Source organism: Mandrillus leucophaeus, unplaced genomic scaffold, assembly GCF_000951045.1.
Source record: "Mandrillus leucophaeus isolate KB7577 unplaced genomic scaffold, Mleu.le_1.0 Scaffold12, whole genome shotgun sequence".
Classification (NCBI taxonomy): domain Eukaryota; kingdom Metazoa; phylum Chordata; class Mammalia; order Primates; family Cercopithecidae; genus Mandrillus; species Mandrillus leucophaeus.
In genome coordinates this window covers 6,388,648-6,413,206 of record NW_012100320.1, presented here as the reverse complement: position 1 = coordinate 6,413,206, position 24,559 = coordinate 6,388,648, and the positions used below count along the sequence as shown (strand labels likewise).

The 24,559-nt window shown below is 47.1% G+C and overlaps 1 protein-coding gene across 2 annotated transcripts in view; it reads right to left on the bottom strand.

Moving 5' to 3' along the window:
• Positions 1-2,427: 2,427 nt before the first annotated feature.
• The window catches only part of MAP2K5 (mitogen-activated protein kinase kinase 5), a 261,608-nt gene continuing 239,476 nt past the window's right edge, over positions 2,428-24,559 (bottom strand). For both annotated transcript variants that reach the window (XM_011968648.1, XM_011968652.1), the window contains one exon: positions 2,428-2,900. In XM_011968648.1, the coding sequence (XP_011824038.1) occupies positions 2,796-2,900 (105 nt within the window). In that variant the 3' untranslated portion in view covers positions 2,428-2,795. The remainder of the gene's footprint in view (positions 2,901-24,559) is intronic.

The following is a 24,559-nucleotide window of genomic DNA, read 5'->3' as shown; positions in this document are numbered from 1 at the left end:
ACTCCAACTCCAAAAAAAAAAAAAAAAAAAGCAGCAAAGAGGTGCCGTTTGAAAGGAAGAATAGGAATTAGCCACATGGATGGGGTGAGGGCGGGCTGGGGTGGCTTTCCAGCAGGGGAAGGGCTCATGCTGCCTAGGCCAGTCTCCAGCACTGCAGTGTTCTAGGTCTTAGCCCTCCCGCGACCTCTGAGGGCAAGGGCAACTTCGCCTCTGGCCCCCAAGGGTGACTGGAGGAATCACTTCAACAGGCCAAAGAGGGACCTGCCTCCGGCCAGAGGAGTCTTAGCAGGAGAACCCCTCAGGGGTCACTCAGCTGCCCATCTTCTTGGCTTCAAGCCAGAGGGGAATTTATAGTTGGGGGCTGCCCCAAAGCAGGGGCCCCTGACAGTGGGTCATGAGTGAGAGGGCTCCAGGGTCTCCACAAACCCTAAAGTTGTGAACAAAATTCTGTGCGTGCATGTATGTGGGTAATGCAATTTGGGGGCAAGAATGTTCACAGGATGAACCCAAATGGTGAGAACTCTGCTCTGGGACATCAGGGCTGTAGGAGCTCCAGGACACAGTGAGATCAACCCCTGCACTGACAGATGAGGAAACAGACTTAGACAGGAGACGTGCTTTGTTCAAGATCATCCTGAAAGTTGGCCTTCAGGCCAAAGCATGGGTCTGGAGCAGTGTTTCTCAGTGCTGTGGCGCTCCGCACCTGTATCCCTGGGGAGCTCTGCACCTGTACCTTCCCAAAGGTACCAGCATTATCTCGGCAAACCACGGTTTGGGAGCCTCTGTGTTACAGGACAGGGCGTGCGTGTGTACATGTGTGCACGTATGTGTGCTGTGTGTGTGGAGTTGACCATCAGAGCCGTGCCTAAGAGTGGGGCTCTGGATCCCGACAGTGCTTTGCTACTTGTTGGGTGACCTTGGGTAGGTCACCTGGTCTCTCTGTTTCAGTTTCTTCATCTGTAAAATAGGCAGAATAATTGTATCACTACCTCCCTCCTGGGATCATGGTGGGGATTAAACGAGTTGATACAGTAAGCCCTAAGCACACTGCCCAGCAAGGTACCTGCTCACTTTTCCTACTGCCCTTGACTTGGGATTTGGGGCTGACAGGCTTGCTGGATGGATCTTCTCAAAATGAGGATGCGCGTTAGTCTGGGTGGCGGCTGATTCACATTCCAGGGTAGTCAGCCCCGTGTGGGAGCCACTGAGCTTTCTCCACTCTCTGAGGGCCTCTTCCTGAAAGCCCATCATGCACGCTGCCTGCAGTTCTCCCCGCCCTGAGTACTGGGCCAGGGTCTTCCCGCCAGGGGCCCCATCCAATTCTGCGACCTTCCTAACCCCAGGGAAATGGCAGGTGCTCAGAGAAAGCTGGGGGCCTGTGCCTTGAAAAGCGTTCCTAAGAAGATGATGAGCCGACTCTGCCCTGGGAAGCATGTGATGCCTCACATAGGGTGCCCTTCCATGGGGCACTGGACTGCGCATGGACTGGAAGTCACAGCTCCACCATTTTGGCCATTTGACCCACACACATTTATTGTGCACAGCCAAGGCCCTGTTCTTTGTACTGGGGATACAGTCTGAAAAAGACCAGAATCTCTGCCCTTGTGGAGACCGCATTCTAATGGAGGGCAGGGGAAGAAGGAGACAGAAGAGAAAATAAGTAAAATTAGTGATGTGTCACACAGTTCTGAATGCAGTAGAGGAAAATGGTGCAAGTGAGGGGCACATGCTGGCCCAGGGCAGGTGCAGGAGGGTTGCGATTTTAGAATGGTTAGGTAGGTTTCACTGAGATGCCATTTGAGCCGAGACCTGAAGGGTGTAGAGGTGAGCCATGTGGATGCACAGGGGAAGTGTGCTCCAGGCACCAAATGCAAAGGCCTACATTAGTTGGCAAAATACTAGCTGCTAGTAACATATAAAACCCCTATCAAAATAATTGACTCCCAGGTCGCTATTTTTATTTATTTTTGAGACAGGGTCTCACTGTCACCCAGTCTGGAGTGCAGTGGTGCCATCACAGCTCATTTAGCCTTGATCTCCTGAGCTCAAGGGATACTCCCACCTCAGCCTCTCAAGTAGCTGGGGCCACAGGCATGCACCACCACACCCTGCTAATTTTTTAAGTTTTGGTAGAGACAGGGTCTCACTATGTTGGCTCAGGCTGGTCTTGAACTCCTGGGCTGAAGCAGTCCTCCTGCCTCGACCTCCCAATGTGCTGGGGTTACAGGCGACAGCCATTGTGCCTGGCCCCAAACTCACCCTTTGTAATAGCAGCAATCCCACCCATGAGATGGAAGCCCAGCTGGGCAGCGGCTCCCTAGCAATGTGGCACCCTATGGAGGGAGTGTCAACCTTCCATGGCTAGATGTCTCTGCTATGACCCTGGGGGGTGACAGACCCACTGGACAACACAACTCTTATGGCAGAGGTTGTCACAAAGCAGTAATACTTTTATTCCCATCAGTGATGCTGATGGGCCTGACCCTTTACAGAGAAAAACGTTAGGAAAACAGAAGTGGGCAGGGACCCTAGGAGCCTCCATTCTCGATGCCCCACCCTTTACTTCCCTTGCCAGCGTCAGCGCCTTCAGACCAGAAGATATGGGGATGGCCTGGTGGGGCGGGCCACACGTGGGGCTCCCCAGGCAAGGCCACCTGCTGGCAGGGGTGAAGGCGAAGGCAGGGAAGCCAGGGCCCAGCAAAGCTCTTCTGGCGCAGGCAGCGTACGGAGAGGGGTGACAGGTGGGTTGTTCTCCTTGGTGACTGGTCCGGGGCTTTCAGCGCCCTGCGGCAGCCTCACGGGGGCCCCTGCTGGCTCCGCCTCTCCTCCAGCGCCCGGCACACCCACATGGACACCACAGTGGCGTTTCCGTCATTGAACTGCACGATGAACGGGTGGCCCTGCAGGGAAGAGAGGAGGCTGTGACAGGCAGTCCTCGGACTCCAGTGCTCATTGCACTTTCCAGGGCCCTCAGCCTGGATCTGATCTTTCCCCAGTAACCCTGTGAGGTAACGAGGGAGGCTCTCAGCTCCATTTCATGGCCTAGATAACTGAGGCCCAGGGACGGGCAGTGACATACTAGCCAGTACCAACCGTCTGGAGTGCTGGCTGGCACATCTCAGACTGCCACCTCTTCCTGAGGCTTGCACTAGCCTGGAAGGTGCTTAACAGGGAGGGCCTATCTTCACTGCACACTCTGCCTGGCCCTTCCTCTGCCCGGCATCACTCGCATGGCCTGTCGGCCAAGGCCTGGCACTGTTGCCAGCTTTCCGGTTCAGTTGCTGCCCAGAGACCAAAGAATCATCTCATCAGAGGCTATGTCAATCCCTTTTAGCTTTCTCCTTTGTCTACAGCTCTCCTATAAAGAAGTCACTACCTGTAATTGGAGGGAAGGCAAACATGTCAGGGGAAGGGGGGATGGGGAGGAATGTGCTGGGCTGTGCACAGGATCACTGGGTTCCTGGTGAGAAGTTCCAGTGGGGGCTGGACCCTGGAGGGGCCGGCCCTGTTGCCCTGTGGCCTGCCTCTGGTTCTAACCCTCTTATCACACGGGCAGGCCAGGTTCTATTTAGCCAGTTCTCTTCTCTGCTGTCCTGAAGCACAAATATTTACATCCACAATCTTAGGGCCTCCTGGGAATTCCCAGGGAAGGTCAGAAAAAAGCAGGGACAACCCCAGGATCGTCAGGCCACAAGTCAGAGGTGAAAGGAAAAGTGAAAAGCCTTCTCTTTCCTCCTCTTCACCAAGCGGCTTCTTGCCTAGGAACTTACACCTGGTGGCTTCCTCTCCCGCCCAAAACTGTGCAGCTTGCATGGTGAGATTCGGGGAGCCATAGTGAGGAGAGAGAATTGGGAAGATGAGGGCACCCTGTGTCTCCCGCTAGCTCTTCTCCCTCCCCGTCTAGCGGCCGCTTCCTCGATCCCTCCAGCTCTTCTCCCTCCAGCTTTCTCAGCCCCTCTTGGGCCTGTCCTCCGCCTGCACAGGGTGGGCTGGGCTTTCAGGGTTGCTTTCCCAACACACCCCAGCCTTGACTGCAGCCCTGGAGAGGCTGCTTAAAGAGCCACACAGCCTTGCCATGAGCTCATCACAAAGCCAGGAGGGATGTGGACCCTGGCTGTCCCAACCTCAGTGTCTGCAGGGGCTGTCAAGGACCAGGTCTCAGTAGAGCAGGGGATGGCATGGCCCCTCTGGACCACAGGTCAGACCTGTGGGGGACAGGAGAAGAATGCCCAGGCCGCCTCACCCTAGGCTGATGCAGTGCCTGCCCCCAACCTTCCCAATCGAGGTTGGGAAACCTGCCCTGGGGACACCCTGTGTGAGTCTAGCTCAGAGGCACACAGAGCAGTCAGAGCTGTGAGGAGGAGGAGGAGGAGGAAACTTGGCTTCGAAGGTGCCAAAGCACCCAACCCCAGGCAGGGACCTGCTGAGGCTGGGGTGGAGCTAGGCCTGGAGCCCAGCTGGGCACTTTCCATAATCTGCTCATAGCACTCTTGGGAGGCTCCTGACATATCTGCGGGACCCCTAAGGGCGCAGGGGCCATGGAGGCCAGGCTGGGTGTGGCCCTGTGGGTGGCAGAGGCTTGGCCTGGGGCCTGAGGCAGGAGAGGCCCAGGAAGGACTGGATTTTGGCTTCCACATGTTCTCCTCCCCATATATATGCCCACCCCATGGCTGCTTTCCCAAATTGCTGCCTAGACAGAGGAAATCCTTCCCAAAGTCCAAGCATGCACACTTCCTCTCAGGAGGCTCGGGAGGGGCGACCTCGTGCCCTTCTAAAGAACAAAGGGAGAAGCTGTGCTCACGAGTGACAGGCCCCTCCCCCCAAGCCCCGGGTAACACAGTGTCACTTTCCCAGAATGCCGGGTGACTTTGGGGCCCATATGCTCCATCTCTGTTATCATCTGTTCTGGAACAAGCAGAGCGGAACAGCAGGAGGGGGCGTGGAGGCATTCCTCCACGTTACAGAAGGGCGGATGGCCGCACTGTGGGGAGGCAGTTTGCCCAAGTGCCCCAGTAGGCGAGGGGAGAGGGCTGCTCGGCTGCCCCATCCTCGGCTCTGGTGGAGACGCCAGCCTCTCCTGCCCTCCTCGGCTGGGAGGTGACCTCGTCTCCTGCTGCTGCTGAGGCACGTGGTATCCCTGACACTTTACCCCACCTGCAAGGGAAGCGACCTGGACCCAGTGGTTTTGTCCCCAGCCACTGTTGATTGGTTTAGGGTGGTTGCCTGAGAGAATCACAGGGGGCAGACAGACATGGAGGGGACCCAGCGTCCTAGGCTGTGGCCTGTGGACCTGGTAGCTGCTGGCAGCCGTTCACCACCATTTGACTGGACACACAGAAAAAGCCAGTGTGCAGGCCCAAGAGCAGGAGATGCTGTCCAGAGGCAGGCAGGAGGGGGTCCTGACGGCACTGGAGACCCTGGGGTCATTATACCCAGAGCCTGGCAGTGACTCTGCCTGCAGGGTCCACACGGTCACAGGATCCTGTGAGGCACCTCACAGGCTGGGGCTGGTTTCTGTTATTTGCAGCCAAAGAAGTGTTAACTCACATAGGTGGGCACAATCGCCTCCACTTTACTGATGGAGGCTGCAGGGTCACAGCTGACCTGCCTGAGCTTCCAGGTGTGGGACTGAACCACAAGTCTGTAACCCAAACCCACTGCCCTGGGCTCTTCCTGGATAGAGGAGGGAGAATCAGTATTCAGATTGCAATTCCCCTCATCTTGTTTTTACCTTGGCGACTCAAGCCTGCCTAGCCAGAGGTACCACCAGGGCTGCAGGCTGCAAGCCTAGACCATCCCAGGTCTTGACCTCTATCAGCACTGTCCCTTGGACATACTGGGAGAGTCAATGACTCCCCCTCCTCCCATCAGCCCTGCATGGGATTCAGGGAAAATACACCATGACCCCCATTTTAGAGGAGAGGACACTGAGGCCCAGGGAGGGAAGAGGGGGGTTAGGAGCTGGCACTGAGCTCGTGTCTCCTGGTTTCTATTCTGGAGTATTCTCGGGGCTGGCCTGGCTCCCCTGGGACCCTGGCCGGTGTGGTTCTCTCCTTCCTCCTAGACTGTAACTGATGCCCTTAACCCTGTGACATGCACAATGCAGGCATTCCTCATGAGTTTAGCAAGCAAACAAAATCTGATGGAGAATTTGGGAGGAAGCACAAAACTCACTTGGCCACCCAGAGGTGCCCGAGTTCCACACAGCCAGATGCTCCAGGCATCCTGGCAAAGCCAGACTCCTAGAGATGGATGGAGAGAGCAGACCAAATAATACCAAATCCAGCTGGGAGGCAACCCCACCTCCTTCGTATTACTGATGAGGCACATTGTATCCGTGATGCTTTACACCACCCTGCAACAGACTGACTTGGACAAGGAGTGCTGCATGCTGGGCACCTGCCAAAGGTTTGTCCTGATGTGCCCACTGGTTCCCATGCTCACTGTGGCCCACACACAGCTACGTATCTCCATTGCGCCAAAGACTAAACTGACACTCAGTGTGTAGAAATTGCCCAAGGGCAACCAACTAGGCAGTTGGGCTAGAACCAGAACACGGGTCTCCTGACTCCAAATGCCTTGCTCTCCTGTGCCTGCAATCAGAGAGCCAACCTTAAAGCTTCTTGCAGAGAAGCTTCTTGCAGACCACCCTGCGGCTGGTCCCTCCTCTGGGCTTGGGTGAAACGTACATCCCTCCCAGGCAGAGGAATTCAGGTGCAGGCAAGCTCTTGCAGTCCCATCAGGCTACAAGGAACAATGGAAGCACAGGCATCAATACACACGCTTGTCAAGAGCATCTTCCACCCACGGTGACCGCCCCAGGCATCTACACCTCTGTCCTTCACGCAGAAAGCATGTTAGCACCATTTCTGCACAGTCATGTCTGTGGAGCCTGGCAGTGCCAGGCTGGAAAGGCTGAAAGATCTTGCTGCCTCATCACCAGGCAGTGAGAGCCACTCTCATTCCCTGGATTCTCTCAGGGCCAATTGCAACAATTAAACTGACGAGGGTTGAAGTTATTATGGTCCACAGACTTTGCCACAAAAGATGGAGACACAATGAAGGGAAAAGAATAGGGCTGCCAGAGGCACGATGACTCCAAAAGTGGGACACGGGGGAGAGTCGGGGAGGTGCCGGCATCATCTGGGCAGACACCCTCACCAAAGGGGCTGAGAAGCACAATGAGGGACATTGGTGAAAACATCCCAGTCATGAAGATGAATTGTGGTTGCTCACCACTCCCTCTTCCACCTGGGCATTAGTCAGTGTGTCACTAGTTTGACTCTTTGCCTCTGTACTAACGTCCCTAATCCCCTGTGGTGAGATGCCTTCCTGAGGGACTGACAGCAGGACACTCCCGGGCCCCTCCCACGTGGAGGCAGGGGGGCAGGGCGTGGTGTGCTGGTCGTGTGGACAAGAATGGAGGCTCCGAGCCTGCCGTAGTGTGTGAGTGCTGCCTGAGGCTTGTGGGGCTGGACTTCCAGTCCAGTGCTCATTTAGTGACACCTCTCTGTCTGCCCTTAGTTGGGCTTTGAGCTTCTTCCGAAATAGGAATGTACCTATTTGGGGTCCCCATACTTTTGTCTCTTTCTGTAACTTTTTAGAGAATATCATGCATTTGAAGAATTTAGTAACTTGCTGGTGTGGCTGCAGGGCCTGGTGCAATGCCTGCATGTGGTAGGCCCTCATGAAAAGGTGACTTATATATTCTGTATGTATACATCTACTCACTGAGCACTTGCTGTGTACAGGCACTGGCTGAATGCCTTACATCTGCACACAGCTCTCTTGAATCCTCCTGGCACCCCCATTTTATAAAGGAAACTACAGCTCTAGGAAAACTTGATGATATGGGGCAAGGTCATGGAGAAAGTAGCAGAGTTCGAGTTTAAACCCAGGACACTCTTCTACCATGGAAGACACCACACTGCCTGCCTACTGGTGGTGTCTTTCTGGGGAGATGCCTCCATAAGCTGTGGCTGCTCTAGACATTTGGTGGCTCTCTGGACCACAGGACTTCTCCTTCAGGGTGAGCACCAAGCACCTCCTCTCCCACCAAGGATGCTGCATGGGATAGGAGGCCAAGGACCCATGAACCTGTTGAAGCAGTAAGCCTGGCCTAGTAGAGTCCAACAAACTGCCATTGGACAGGGCAGCCCTGTGATCAGGTGACTGCCCTGTAAATGGTGATCTGAGAGGCTGAAGGGACCTCCAAATGCCAACCTACTGCCCATCCCTTTGTCTTTCCTTGCTGGACCTGTGAACCTTGCTTGAAGGTTCTATGCATCTCCCTTTAGGATTCCAGCCTGCTTGGCTGTGGTAACCCTTCTGTCCCTTCTCACACTAATGGAGTGTTAGGACTAGATGGGATCTCAGTCCAGCGGAGCCACAGGGTGTGATGTGTTTTGGGGGCTCTGCAGCTGTTTCAAATTCTGTTAAGAATTTTTTTAGCTACAGTTTTAAAAACTGATTTAAAAAAATAACATACACTCAACTATGGTCAAAGAGTTACACTGAATACTGTTACCTCATACTGTGGTGTTACTTTTTGCAGCTCTTAGAGTCCACTTAGATCTGTGCATATTATTCAACTTCTTATATGGCAAGCATGGGCTAGGAGGGCTGCTGTGGCACACTGGTCATTTGAAAAAAGATGTCCACTCAGGACGTACGCATGCATGTGTAAAGCTGTGTGAGTGCACCAGAGCCCAGGTACACTGAGCCCCATTACGTACATCGGGGTGGGGGATGCAGTGTGGTCCATGGCTCTGAGTTTCTAATGCTGTCAGTTCCCAAAAGTTTTGACTACCATTTGTCTGACCAATATATTTACCATAAGCAATTCACATGAACAGTTGGTCATTGCTGTCAGTGACTAACTGTAAAATAAAACGTTTCTGCTATTCCTCTCTTAAGCATCTACATTGGTTTGACGGATGCCTAAGTTGGGAAGGCAACTGGGTGAGTGCGGATTTCCTTGACACTGCGCTACCGAGACAATATACAGAAATAAGCTGAGTGTAGATATGAGATTGCCACTAGCCCCTGTGACCCTGGCTCTCAGAATTTGCGTCCTTTAAGAGAAGTCCCATGGATGACTTTAAAAAGAAGTGTCTACAATGGATACTAATACATTCATGCTAAAACCCCCCCACTTCTACATTAATTTTGAAGTCTTGCATTAATTTTACATAATAAAACATGTTCCACTGTTAAAGTTTTAAAGCTACCAGTCTGATCTCTACTTACCCCACAGAGAACTTCAGATTAGAGAAGTTAAATAATTTATGGAAGGATGTACAGATTTCCAATGTCTGCTGAATTGCTGACAAGTGGCAGGACAGTTGGCAGCCTGATCATATTAATTACATGTGATAATAAATCATAACTATCCCTGGGGCCAACTCTTCCTTCCAGGCTGGGCGTGGCCAGGCTAATCAACAGGAGTGGTCAGGGAAGGAGGGTCCCTGATAAGTGACTCCACAAGACGAAGCCAAAGCATCACAATAACAATCTCCCCACCGCCCCGCACCCTGTGTGGGGTGACTGCAAGGGCTCCTGGCTAAGAGTCGGTCAGCTCTCCCCTCGCCATCCCACTAAGGCCTCGCCTATAAAAGAGGTAATACTAAAGAGTGGAGGGGGCCTCCCTTCCCCTGGCTTCATTCTATGTGGAAGGACTGCTGCTGTTGTAACACTCCTGAGCCCTGTCCCCAGGGAGGGAGTGGCAACACCGGGCAGGTGGGCCCACCAGGTGGGTCCGGCTGGCCTGCCATCTCATGCCGAGCCTCCAGGCAGGCTCTAAGCCTGCAGGAGGCCTGCAGTTGTTCACCTCTGCTTACCGAGGCCACCGGGGCCACACTTGTAAATACATCCTCCAATCCAGATTTGTATAGAAGTAAAGCTGATACTTTATCTCCATCATTTCTGGGTCTCATCTGTCAGCTGGTTTTGAACACAAGGCAGCTGTCTGCAGCTTCCTTACCCACACCGAATACCACCTGCTCTCTCCTCCTCCCGGAGTGGGTTCCAAGGACCAAATGAAATCACCTGACCCTGAGGCGGTGCTTCACAGATACACTCTGGGCACGTGATGGTTATTCCTCCACACAGAGCGCAGGTCCTGCACTTGGGGGCACAGTGGTGAGAGGAGGTGCTTGCACCAAAGATGTGAAGTCTTCCTGTCCACCCAGCGAGCATACCTGGGCAAATGCCATGAATGCAGAGCTTTCCACACAAGGCATTTGTTCTGAGAACATGCTTTCTCGGCCTCTGATTTCTAAAGCTTTTCCATGGTTGGGGGTGCGGGTTCCTTGCCAGCCTTTCATTTCCTTTTAAGACCTGGGAAGTGGTGTGCAGCTGTGACATGTCATTTCAATCAACTTTCCTGAGTTTATTCTTCATAATTGCTACAGAAATAGATGTTTTCCCCCAAATATTCCATTATTAGCAGCAAACTGCATACCTCTAGCCATCCTGGACAGTACACAGGCATCTAAGGGGGTCAAGAAGCTCTCCACTTTTCATCTGAGCAGATCTGTGTTCCTACACAGAGTAACACACCAGAAATGGCCCACTGGGAGAACAAAATGTTTCCAGAGGTATCCGTGAGTCATTCTAGGGCCTGTCCTTACAGAGCAGCTGCAGGACCAGTGTCGCACGGTGTTGGGTGGGGCACAGGACGACTCCAGTGAGCCATGGTGAGGTGGGCAGACACTTGGGGTGCCGCCACTCATGAGTTTGTCTGAGGAAGCTGATCCTTGTGAATGGCAGGATGATGCCACTGGCCTGTTTAAAGGGGGCTGTGGTGGCTGCTCTGGCAGGGGCCTCGGAAAGGACTGGGCAGGCTGTACAGTGGGGGACATGCTGGCTGCCTCCGGCAGTTTTGGGCCATGCAGATGCCCAGAGGAATCAGGAGGGAGGATGCCAGAGGAGAGTGGGCATCCTGCTCCAGATGATACTAAGGACTCCCCTGAAAGGCGGAGTCTGCAGCATGTCCACGCCTTGAATATGGGGCCAGTGACAAGTGTCTAGATGCTCAAGGTTTGTCTCTGGGGGTGATGGCTGTGTGGTGATGCAGGTTTAAAGACACAATGCTTAGAAGGATAGATTCTCCCTTGTCCTCTCCTTTCCTTACCTCTTGAGTAAGAAAACATTTTAGGCCGGGCATGGTGGCTCATGCTTGTAATCCCAGCACTTTGGGAGGCAGAGGTGGGTGGATCACCTGAGGTCAGGAGTTCGAGACCAGCTTGCCCAATATGGTGAAACCCCGTCTGTACTAAAAATACAAAAATTAGCCAGGTGTGGTGGCCTGTAATCCTAGCTACTCCAGAGGCTGAGGCAGGAGAACTGCTTGAACCTGGGAGGCAGAGGTTGCAGTGAGCCGACATTATGCCACTGCACTCTAGCCTGGGCCATAGGGCGAGACTCTGTCTCAAAACAAAAACAAAAACAAAAACAAACAAACAAAAACAATGAAAGATGTGAATTCTCAGATTAAAAAAACCACAGTGATTTCCAAGTAAAATAAATATAAAATCTATACCTAGAAAAACTATAGTGAAAATGAAAGCGCCAAAGAGAAACACATATTGCCTAGAAAGGGTAGCAATTTGGCAGTCAGTAGATTCTTACCACCAACAGTAGAAGTTAGAGGACAACAGAGTATCTCCAAGGTACTCGGGAGAAATTATCCACCTAAGCTTTTAAACCCGATTAAACTAACACTTAAGAGTTAGGGCAAAGTGAAACCAGTCCTAGAACAAAAACTCAGACTGTTTTACCACTCACAGACCATACTGACAGAACTCTTGATGTACTTCAGAAAGGAAAAGAAACCTCCGAAGGAATGCAATCACAATGAGGAATAACTGGCAAGCATGTGGATAAATGTGAACAAGCAGTAACGATATAAAGCCACAACCGCAGTAATGATTTTGAAGATCTAAAAACAAGGGGAAATGAAATTCTGGACTGTGATAACGTGTAAGAAGGGAGTGATGAGAAACTCTAAAACCCTGAAGTCTGGGGGGAAAGGGGCTGTGGTAAGGACTGCTAGTTGCCGCTGGTATCCATTCTCTCTTTCTTCACGGTGGTAAGAGTTCTGATTTTAGCAGGAGACACTGTCACCTAGCAGAACAACAGCACTCCCAGCCTCTCTGGGGCTCAGTTTTGGCCAACGCCATGTGAACAGATACACTGTGTACCAGTTCCTAGACATTCTGTTCTTAAAAGAAGGGGCAAGCATTTCTACACCCTTTCCTCCTATCCTGCTGGCTGGAGCTTGAATGTCCTTTAAGGAGCTGCCAGATCAGGCTAGGCACCCTACTTCCTGTCTGCTTTTACATCAGTAAGAAACACCCTCCTATCTTGTTTAAGCTGCTATTTGTTTTTCATTATATACAACTGAAGCTAACTTAGGGATAAGCAATTAGAGGCCAGAAACAGAATATGATTTCCAAACCAACGTAAAACTAAATGTGAAGGAAAAAACCGGATATATTAAATAGTTTGGATATTTGACCTCACTCAAATCTCATGTTGAAATGTAATCCCCAGTGTTGGGGATGGGGTCTGGTGAGAGGTGACTGGATCAGGGAGTGGGGTTCTCAAGAATGGAATGAGTTCTCACGAGATCTGGTCCTTTAAAAGTGTGTGGCACCTCCCCACTACCCACTGTCTCTCTTGCCCATGTTTTTGCCATGTGATGTGCCAGCTCCCCCCTTGCCTTCTGCCATGACTGTCAACTTCCTGAGGCCTTATCAGAAGCTGAACAGATGCCTGGAGCCATGCTTCCTGTACAGCCTGCAGAACTGTGAGCCAACTAAACTGCTTTTCAGGTTGCTCGGTCTCAGGTGTTCCTTTGTATTAATGCAAGAATGGCCTATAAGAAACTTCACTCCAGCCGGGCGTGGTGGCTCAAGCCTGTAATCCCAGCACTTTGGGAGGCTGAGACGGGTGGATCACGAGGTCAGGAGATCGAGACCATCCTAGCTAACACGGTAAAACCCCGTCTCTACTAAAAAAATACAAAAAAACTAGCCGGGCAAGGTGGCGGGTGCCTGTAGTCCCAGCTACTCGGGAGGCTGAGGCAAGAGAATGGTGTGAACCCGGGAGGCAGAGCTTGCAGTGAGCTGAGATCCGGCCACTGCACTCCAGCCTGGGCGAGAGAGAGAGACTCCGTCTCAAAAAAAAAAAAAGAAACCTCACTCCAATAGAATGGACAAAGAAGAAAAAAGAAATCAAAAAAGTAGAGAGAAAGTACAAAATAGGACTGTAGGGAAAAAAACCTCAAGTATATTAACAAACAATAAATATACATGATTAATCAATTAATAGAGCCTTAGTTAAAATTTAAAACATCAACAATGAAATGCAGAGATTCATGTAAAAGAACACAGAAGTAAAGGATAATCAAACATAGCAAATACTAACCAAAAGAAGATGGCATAGCTCTATTAATAAAAACCAAAAATAAAATTTGAAGGAAAATATATTACAGATAGAATCACCTCATAAAGACAAAAGACATACTTTGAAATGAAGACACAATATTTTGACATATGCAACTTAACATTACTGCCTTAAAACATATAAAGCAAAAATGGACAGGAATGCAAGGAGAAACAGACAAAGCCACAGTAGTAGTGGGAGATTGTAGCATACCTCTCCTAGAAATTGATAGATATAATGCAGGTAGGAAATCAGTACAGTTACAAAATATTTGAGAAACACAATAAAGTTGATCTAAAGTACATCCATAGGACATTGCATTCAACAATTAGAGAATATACACTCTTTTATTTTTTTCTGAGATGGAGTCTCACTCTGTTACCCAGGCTGGAGTTCAGTGGCGTGATCTTGGCTCACTGCAAGCTCTGCTTCCTGGGTTCACACCATTCTCCTGGCTCAGCCTCCTGGTTAGCTGGGACTACAGGTGCCCACCACCACGCCTGGCTAACTTTTTGTACTTTTTTAGCAGAGATGGGGTTTCACCGTGTTAGCCAGGATGGTCTTGATCTCCTGACCTCGTGATCTGCCCGCCTCAGCCTCCCAAAGTGCTGGGCTTATAGGCGTCAGCCGCCACGCCCGGCCGAGAACACATACTCTTTTCAAGCAGAGAGAACACTGGGGGGACAAACCAAATGACCATGTTCTAAGGGAGTCTAAACAAATAACAAAGATCTGATGTTATACATAGCATGCTCTCTGGCCACAGTGGATTAAAATTAGATAATAACCACAAGATAACAAAACATCTTTCACTATTGGAGATAAAAAATACTTCTAAATAATCTGGTGTAAAAAAATCCTAATTGAAATTGAAAATTACTTAGAATTGAATGACAATGAAAACACTGCATGTAAATACTTGTTGAATGCAGCTAAAGCAGTATCAGCAGGCAACGTCATAGCTTTATAGGCATATGTTAGGAAAAAATATTGAAAATTTATGAGCTAAGTGTTTAATACATTATAAAAAGAACAAAAAGTATGTCTAAAGAAATAATAAGATGGCAAATAATAAAGAATATGAAGGAATTAAATAGAAAGATGTCATGAAGATGATCAAAATTGGTAAAGGGAAAACAAGTAAATATCAAGAAGGGAAAAAAGACACGTAACCACAAATCCAGTCAAAATTGAAAAAGAATAAGGGCCTACCGTATGAATGATATGAAGCCAACATTTGAAAAATGCTGAGAGTGACAACTCAACAGCAGAAAGGGAGTGTGAGATAAGTGGAGAAGTGATAATGGCGGTGGCTGGCAAGGTGCCAATGAGTGCTGACAAAACATCACCCCCCGCAGGGGCGTCAGAGGTTTCAGAGTCCTAGGATCATAGTTTTAACTTTTCAAAGCACTTCATATCCATTGTCTCATCTTATTTCAAGAAGCAGTCAATTAAGTAAAGGCTGCTACCCCCTTAAAATCTTAGTAACAGCTTTTCTAGTTCCTTAACAGGGAGAAACAAACCATTTACACAAAGACTGAGCCAAAGTGGAAAATTTTTGCTGCTATCAAATCAACAGACAATAAAGAGGAAAAAATTGCTAAAGACACTGGACATCAAAACTTTGGGTAAATAACCTTAAATGAAGTACCCTTTTCTTTTTTTTTTTTTTTTTTACTATTTTCAGCTGTGATGTTCAGTTATCTGACCCTCCCTCAGTTCAGTGGAATGGGCTGCTGAGGGTCAGGAGTGCAGGGAGCTGGCTAGGGAAAATTTGGAAGAAGAGCATAACAAAGGTCAAAGTCATCAGACCTAGTCTAGTTTTCTACAGGATTGAAAATTACCAATTATTCTCAAGTTTCTGCTATTAGCAACTAATGTTTTCCATCTGAAACAGACCACGCCCTTTTATAAAAAAGGAAATACACAAAAAGGAAGCAAACTGTTAGAAAATTCTGATCATTTTGCATCCCAGCAGCAAATAAAAACCATCAACAGAACTCACTCTTAGCCTTGAGCAATATTTTCTAAAACAAAACACAAAGAACCTGTGGTATTTAACTATTCTGTTATTGATTTACTGTGGTTTGCAAGGTAACGCTGAAGAAAATTAAATGTACAGAAGGCTGAAATGTGTTTTCCATGGTGGTGAGTGGTGTGACCCGTGTTTTCCAAGGTGGTGTCGCTGGTCATGCGCAGAATGAAAGACTGAGGGCGCACACATTGGTTACAAATAAGCTGGCCACCTTCACTGCGGAGCCTCATGAAACCAAAGTCTATTTTCACTGTTAAGAAAGTTATTTAGTTGCAAGCTTCCTTCTTATGGTAGCTGTGTCTATTTTACCGAGGGTCTTTAATTCAATAAGATTCACTATGGACGTGCGGAGCGGCTTCTATGTGCCTAGATCTAAGCCTGGTTTTAGAATCTAAGGACTTTTCCTTGGCATATTCAGGACTCTTTGGTCCTCTCAGAAAATAAAACCTCAATAGTTTGAAGTCCACCTTAATTACTGATTCAAGATGAAAATAATCATATTGCTTCAAACTTGGACATTTATATACAACATGATCAAAGAGTATATTTTCTATGCAGTGAAATGGCCAGTTTCCAAACTTAGGGGCACTTTACAATCTATAGGCCACTATACTTTGACACCCTTTTCTTAGACTAAGAATCTGGAAGTTAGAACTTGAACATTTTAATTTCAGGTAGTCCCTCAAGCTTTTCCTTAAGCCAATTTTCTTGTATTTTAGACTTGATTCTAACAAGCTTAGTATCTGATTTCCCAATTGAAAGCACAAGAGAAACAGTCAAACAGAAGGGGAAGAGGAAGGTCTGTTAAAGGGAGGAACAAGAACAGCAGCAAGAAATTACATCTACTAGCAAAACTATACAACAAAAACAAAAAACCAGCTTGGGGTCAACCAGCCTAGGGACGAATGGCCCTACTCGTGTCAATATCAGGAGATACTGGTATAGAACATGGCAAATAGACAATGACCATAACAATGAGCTTAAGAATTTTTTGGTTTTTTTAGAGATGAGGTCTCACAGTGTTGCCCTGACTGGAGCACAGTGGCTATTTACAAGCACAATCATTGCACACTACACCCTTGAACTCCTGGGCTCAAACGATCCTCTTGTTTCAGTTTCCCGAGTAGCTGGAAGTAAATTTAATTTTTAAAAAAATTAAATCCTGATGCATGTAAGCTGTTTAAGAGGATAGAGAAGTGTTATAATACATTTAAGACCTCTGGCTTGTAATTGTTTAAAGTTTGATTTTATAAAGAATACACTAGAGTTATCTGAATAATTTTCTTACATGGAGCAGCTCATCCTCCTATGATGTTGCCATGTGAGATTTAGAAAATCCACATTAAACACAATGAAGGCTCTCACTTTGCCCGCTTTTCTGTAAGTCTGCCATGAAGCACCATGCTCTCTCACGGGGACAGACAAGGCTGCCGATCCTCTGAATTCAGTCAAGACATATGGGGCCGCTTTGGGCCCAAGTTTACCTTGGCTTCTTTGCAGAGAGTTTGATTACTTTTAAGATTTATGGTCAAAGCGGGGTGAAAAAAGAAATACCTCACAGAGAAGATTTATAACTTCATCTTGATTTTTAATACCATTAGGGATGACATCCTATGACATAATCTTGGAATGACTGCAGGGTGACTCAGAAACTCAGTGGGAAGTTTTATATTTTAGGGTCTGGAGCATTTTGTAGTTGCAAGGTCAGGTAGGAAAGGACCAGGGAAATGAGCCAGAGAGACGGTCAGAGAGTGAGTGTCAGCTGGTTTAATTTTCTGTGTCAACCCCGAAAATTAGATAAACAATGACAAACCAGGCTTTTTAAATGAACTTGTCACTTCTGGTTTTCTTGATACAGAGCAACATTTTTCAAGTCCTGGTAGCCCCAAAGACAGATTTAACCCCTGAGAGGTGTATCCAAGTGTTTCAAAGTCCTCACATCCGAAAACAAAAGGTTTAGTCTAACCCTATACCCCTTGAAAGAAAAACTAATTATCCTTGAAATTTAAATACTCTTCTCATAACAATTAAGGGAACTTTGCCTACAGCCAAAAGGTCCAGTCCTTTGCAGGAGGGTCTTAGCAATGTCCTAGTTTTTTCTTTCCACCAGACCAACTCAACCCTTCAACACAGTTCCTTTGATCTCAACCTCCTTTTGCAAACATGACCTCCAACCACTGTTCTAAGCAATACTGTCCACATTGAGCAGGTACTGGCTCTCTTCTCACCAATGCAGGTGAGCAGAGACTTGGCCCTGCCCCTCCTCTGCCTGGTGCTTTGTTGTTATGAAGAGGTAGGAGGTAAGAACTGCCCTGACTTTTATATGCTTTGTGCTATTGTAAGTCTTTGTTGCAGCTATGACATTCTCCCTGGTGGTGAGGGGAACAGATCAGTGAATCTTCCTAATAGCTCTCCCTATTGCCTTTGCTGTAAGGATATTTATTTAAAGACAACCCAGTTTGAATATGTTGATTTGGAGACAGAAATACTTATATTTACTGATACCAGCATTTGAGTAGGGGTTTTGATTCTCCAACTGGCTTTCGAGCTCATTATCTTATTTCAGTGTCACAACAACCCCATGAAGTAGCTGGATGGCATTACTGTTACTTCCCTCAATTTGTGGATTTTGCCAAGGTAGAGTTGGGATTTGCACTGGATGTCAGCTCCCAAACCTGTGCCTTTTGTGATGATGTGCAATATAATAGCAGCCAGTTGTGAGCACTTACCCTGTGCCAGGTGCTCATTAGGTGCTTTCACTGACATTAGTTCACGCGATCTCCAAAAGCCCTATCAGAAAGTAAATGATAACCTATTTTATAAACAAGGACACTGCACTCTAAGGTGTTAATGACGCCTGAGCCCAAGTTTCTTGAGGTTCTTGGCCTTCACAGGTCAGTCTTTCCCTACACTCCACTCCACAAGTGGTCAATACAAGCCCCTGCATAACAAAGTCACAGAGTCTGCCCTAGAGAAAATATGAAACAGGTGATTTGAAGCCCTTTGATCCTTCAGTCTTTGCCTCATCCCTCAACTCCAGTGCCCCTTTTCCTGTTTAATGCAGAAGAGTCTCCTCTTCCAAAGCCTCCAAATCATCTGATGCCAGCTAACTGCTGACATTAAGCCAATTCACAGGAAAGTATGAATAACTTAAGAAGGGCACTAGGGCCACGTGCATTTGAAAAGAAGATGCTTGGCTCCTGCCCAGCTGTAGCTCAGATATCTCACAGGTGGACTATTCGTGGCGTGAGGGGCTCTGAGTAGACAGGTAATAATTTACCTGTGGTTTCCAGGAGTCCTGTGGATTTCATTCTCTACAACACAGCTTATTCCCCCTAGCTCTGACTCTGTCTTCTGCAAAATATGGAGAACAGCATCAACCTCACAGGAGGACAGTGTGTGTGAAATTCGTAGCCCGGAGGCAGTTCCATAGTCATGACTACCAATGGCCTAAATTTTGCAGTACTTTTCATACTCCTTTTCTAAGGAAATTTTTATAACACCTAACACATGTTCAGCACTAAGTGTGGCAGACATTAGGACATAGGTTTTGTTTTGTTTTTTGTCTTTTTTTTTTTTTTTTTTAAATGTGACTGGCTCTCCTGACAGCTGCAGTAGAGAATTAAAGGCCCTGCTTTCCACATCTTAAGGACCCTCACCACTCAGTAAGCAGCCCCTCCTCTGACCCTCAGCCCTAAAGACCCAACTTGCTCCCCATTTAAAACAAGAATGACCAGACCTCTGGGTTTAGAATTCCATGTAACTAAACCACAAAATAGGAAAAAGGAATCCCAACTGTTGCACTTGTGCACAGCCTATAGACAAGACGGCAGTGCCCTCAGACAGCATTTCAAATACAGTTTATTAGTGTGTGATATGAAAAGGGTATTTTTATTGCATGATATAATGCAATGGGACCTTGGGCGCTCTGTGGAAAGACCTCACACTCAGAAGTGTAATGAACCCGTAGTCCCAAAAACATTATACTGTACATTAACCTATCATTAATGGCACATTAGGGCTAGGGGCATTGCACGCTTGCTGGTCAGGGCTCCATCAGGACAGTGTTGAGAAAACCACACAGTCTTCCCAGGCTTAAAACAAATAGAAAAAATAAATATTCCTGATGTCTACAGGCTGCTTTAAAGGAAGTTCAATCCAGCTCTGCCTTGCAATTTCCAAGCCTGCTTTTTTAAGACTGGAAGAAAGATACACAACTAAACAAAGGGAAAAGAAAACGACTCTCTTGTAGTTTACCCCCAGCTACTGGCTATTCAACCTCAATGTTGCTCAACAAGGTCATCAGCAAACAGCACCTTGGTAGTGTAAAAGCTGCCCAAAGGACACTTGGGCCTGGACCACAGACTGCAGAAGTGGGAAGGGGCCTTGGAAATTGTGTGTCCACCCCCTTCACTGTCTAGATGGAAAAATCAATCTTCAATAAGATGAAGGAAGAGACAACACATTCAACAGAAAAACAGGCAAAGAATGTGAAAAAAATACACGTGGCCAATAAACATATGAAAGAAGTGTTAATCCTCATACTTAATAAATGTAAATTAAAACAACTACTAGTTCCTTTTTTTTTTTTTGAAACAGAGTTTCACTCTTGTTGCCCAGGCTGGAGTGCAATGGCACGATCTCAGCTGACTGCAACCTCTGCCTCCCGGGTTTAAGAGATTCTCCTGCCTCAGTCTCCAGAGTAGCTGGGATTACAGGGTGCCCCCACCACGCCCGGCTAATTTTTGTATTTTTAGTACAGATGGGGTTTCACCATGTTGGCCAGGCTGGTCTTGAACTCCTGACCTCAGGTGATCCGCCCAGCCTCCCAAAGTGCTGGGATTACAGGCATGAGCCACCACGCCTGGCCAACTAGATACCATTTTACCACTGATTAGGTTGGCAAAGATTAAAATCTGATAATTTCGTATCAGAAGAAATGAAGAAGAGTTAGCATTCTCATATCCAGTATACAAAGATGTATACATAGAGACACGGTCACTGTCTTAACAAAAAAAAAATTCTGGAAATGGTCAAAATATTCTATGACAGGGTCCTGGATAAATAAATATGATACATCCATAGTATGGAATACTATGCAGCCGTTAAGAATGAGGTTGATCTTTATATTATATGGAAAGACCTCAATGACATACTAAGTAAAAAAGCAAGGTGCAGAATAAAAAGAATTAAAAATTCTAGAAGGATACACAAGCTACTATTAACAATACTTATCTCTAGAGATTGGGGCTGGAGGATATGGAGGATTAGAAGGAGACTAACTTCTTACTGTATATCTTTCTGTACTGTGTATTTTTTTTTTTTTTTTTGAGACAGGGTCTCCCTTTGTCACCCATGCTGGAGTGCAGTGGTATGATCATGGCTCGCTGCATCCTCGACCTCATGGGCTCAAGTGATCCTCTCACCTCAGCATCCTGAGAAGTTGAGACTACAGGCAGTGCCACCATGCCCAACTAATTTTTAAATCTTTGTAGAGACAGGGTCTCACTATGTTGCCCAGGTGGGTCTTGAACTCCTGGGATAAAGTGATCCTCCTGCCTCAGTCCCCTAAGAGCTAGAATTATAAGCATGTTCCACTATGTCTGGCCAAATTTTTAATCATAATTTAAAAACTAGTTTTAGCAAATAAATGATGATGATGGCAGGAATAAACATTGCTTATGAACCTATTATTTTTCAACTACTATGTTAAGTGCTTATGTGCTTCACCTTATTTGCCTTTTCACAAAAACAGAAACAGTAAATTGGTCACTATTATCCCCCTTTCCATGTAGTGGGTACTAAAGTTTCCAGGGGTGAAGTAACTTGCTCAAGGTGACTCTCTTACCCATCCACCTTCAATAATGAAGCAGAGTATTTACAAAATAGAGAAATACTTTGCAAACTTAAGACAGCCTGAGGCCACCTTCCTGGGGACAGCCTGCACAACCCGGCAATGATTCAAGGAGGTGAGGGGAAGGCAGGACAAAAGGCTGCTGACTGGCTGAGGCCAAATCAAATTTCTGGAAACATCTTATCTCCATATAAAAAACGGAGAGAAGTCCTGGGGACCCCAGAGCTATACATTGTTTAAGTAAATAATGCTTGCAACCAGGGACTCAAATATATAAAGCGAGTAGTTCCCTAATTAAATATAAATTAATATCAAAGGCAACACACATGCAGTTCCATGAAGAGGAAGCTGTCTCAGATCAGCAGAATTTCAAGGTGAGAGCAGGGGCGGAGAAGTATCCAGAACAGCCTCCACCCCTTAGGACGGTGCTGTGCCAGGAAAGTTTACTGTCTTCTCATTCCTCCATTTTCCCCAATTTTATTAAGAGCCTTATTATTTTTGGGTAATAGACTGTACTAACATTTTTAAATGCTAAATTTTATTTGTCCTAGGGTCTGCCAGCACATGCTGTAATTAAAATGTTGATTAGTAAACAGTTTAAATATATGACAGACAATGCAGTTAAGGCCTACCGTTAGGTCAATATGTGATTTAGATTTGCCATTTAAAAAATCTCATTTAAATTTTGCATACATTAATCACTACCATACTTCAAGGTTCTGATATCCACCTGACTACAATATTAAAATAAAACTTGCTGCCCCAGGGAAATCCTACTTATTCTTAATTGTTTCGAGGCTTTGATGGGCTTTTAATCTAAGATTAATTTATGCAATTTTAAATAACTCTTCTTATGATTAATAAGCTTGAAAATTAAAAGGAGTCTAAAGCAATTATAATGAGCATTTGGTCATAACCTCATTAGAAGAAGGAGTGAAGGATACAGCTCTGGAATTCTTACAAGACTACAATTTAAGGTTACTTTTAGAGAAGTCAAACATAGTTCCTGAAATTGCAAAGGCAGGTTAGCAAAGGTCAGTGTTAAAATGATGGCTAGCTAGATTAGCATACTAATGATTTTCCCTGATAGTGACAGAAAGGACACAGAAAAGAAGATGCAGAAAGAGAGACAAGTGACATGCTGCCAAGCAGCTACAAGCGCTGAACTCGGTTTCCCATTCTTTTGGCTAGAGACCTTCGCAAAATCTGAGAAACAGCCAAAGGGTTAGGACATTCCTATGCATGAATCAGCTTCAGCCAGAGGGTCTGGCCCACCTGGGGCAGGCAGAATCAGTCCTGTTGTCTGCCCTGCCTGCCTATCTGTCTGTTATGGACCAGCCACTTTCCTGCTTAAGAACCAACAAGAGCTTCCAACTGCCCCACTACTCTCTGGTGTGGACAGCCGTTCCAGATCACACTGGCCCCAGGCAGCTAACTTTACCCCATCATTTCCAAGGGTCGTTTTTGTTTTGGCCAGGGTGGGTTCTTCACTGTCCTCGTTCCCTCCGGTCTCAGGCTGTGCCATTTTCTCTCCCTGGAATGCCTTCCCTCTTGTTACTAGCAGTGATGATGATGACAATGACAATGACGATAAAAATGGTTACCATTTATTGAGCACTTATGTTATGCCAGACACTGTGCTAAGTGTCTAACATTTTTATCTCACTTGAATTTCACACTTTGCGATACTCTATTTTTGTAGGTAAGGAACCAGAGGTGGAGAGCGTTCAGTAACACGCTGCAGGATGAAGAGCTAGGAGAGGAAGGGAGAGGGAGGGGAGAAGTTGGCTTTCTGTTGTACCACCACTTTCCAAATTCTGTACTCAGGCCGGAGCCAGGCATCCTCACTGACTACTACGGCCCCTCAGCCACTGTTCCCTGAGCTCCTGCACCACCCAAGCCAGCAGCTTGGCACTCATCCTGCCTTCTCTAAATGCTGCCAACAGGCATGTGTAGTCTGCTCCTGAGGACATAGATGTTTCTTATATTCTTTCTGAACCCATCATGGCACCTCACAGACCTGGACAACAAATACTTGTTAATTAACTGGTTTACAATAATTCTGTCCAACAAGATGCTCATTACGTTTTACCGATAATAACGGGCAGACAGGAAAAGTTACAGCTTCCAGTGAATGGGAAGGAATGTGCTTCATCTTGTTTGGATTTTCAACCACAGAGACCGCTCCAAGAGACTACCAATTCAGTGTACGCCAACTGCAAACGTTTGACATACATATAATGTATTCTAAGTCACATTAAGCTTCCCTAAACACATGTATCTTCCAAGAGGCAATAAGCTGGAAATACCCAGGAACATCAGACAGAAGAGAAAATCATGACCCAAAGAGGCTGAATGACCTCATGTCCCACGTATGTCTCGCACTTCATAGTTTACAAACACTTTCATAAACTCTATCTTCTATAAGTTAAAAAAAAAAAAAAAGAAACAACCCAACAACTAAAGCCCCTGTGAGGCTGGTATCATTACCCCATTTTACAGATGAAGCAGCTCAGGCTCAGATGGGCTAAGTAAACAGCTGCTGCCTGCCCCGTTTCCTAGAGGTGGTGCCTGTACTTGAAGCTATATTTTCTGATATCCAATTCAATCTCTTTCCAGTTTCCCAGGTTGCTTCTTGGCTCACATTCACACGATAGACTGATTTTCAAGCTTTGAAAGACCATCCTTAGCCTCTCCATGCTTTACACACAACACGTCCTGTCAGTTGTCAGATCACAAACCCTTCTACCTTTCCACTCCTTCCATCAAGGTCATAGGATGAGCAAGGTCATGGCTCCATGCCAGGGCCCCTGTTGCCCCCACGCCTCCAGCACCTGTGTTGGGGTGTAGACATCTGTGGGTTGTCTTCTCCTCGCTGTTTCCCTTCTCCCTTCATGATGGACCCTGATTGTTTGGCTTGACTACTTTGTATGTATGATGGATTTGTGTTTGCTGGATTAGTGTCTGATAGCCCTCTGTATTCCCTATAGCTGTGCCACTCAAGTAGTTGTCCTGTGAACTGCTTGCTGCTGGCCTGCAATGAGACAAGTAGCCATGCTGCAATGTGAACCGCACACAGCTTCCTTTGCTCACAAAGTTTTTTTTTTTTTTTTTTTTTGAGACGGAGTCTCGCTCTGTCACCCGGGCTGGAGTACAGTGGCCGGATCTCAGCTCACTGCAAGCTCTGCCTCCCGGGTTCACGCCATTCTCCTGCCTCAGCC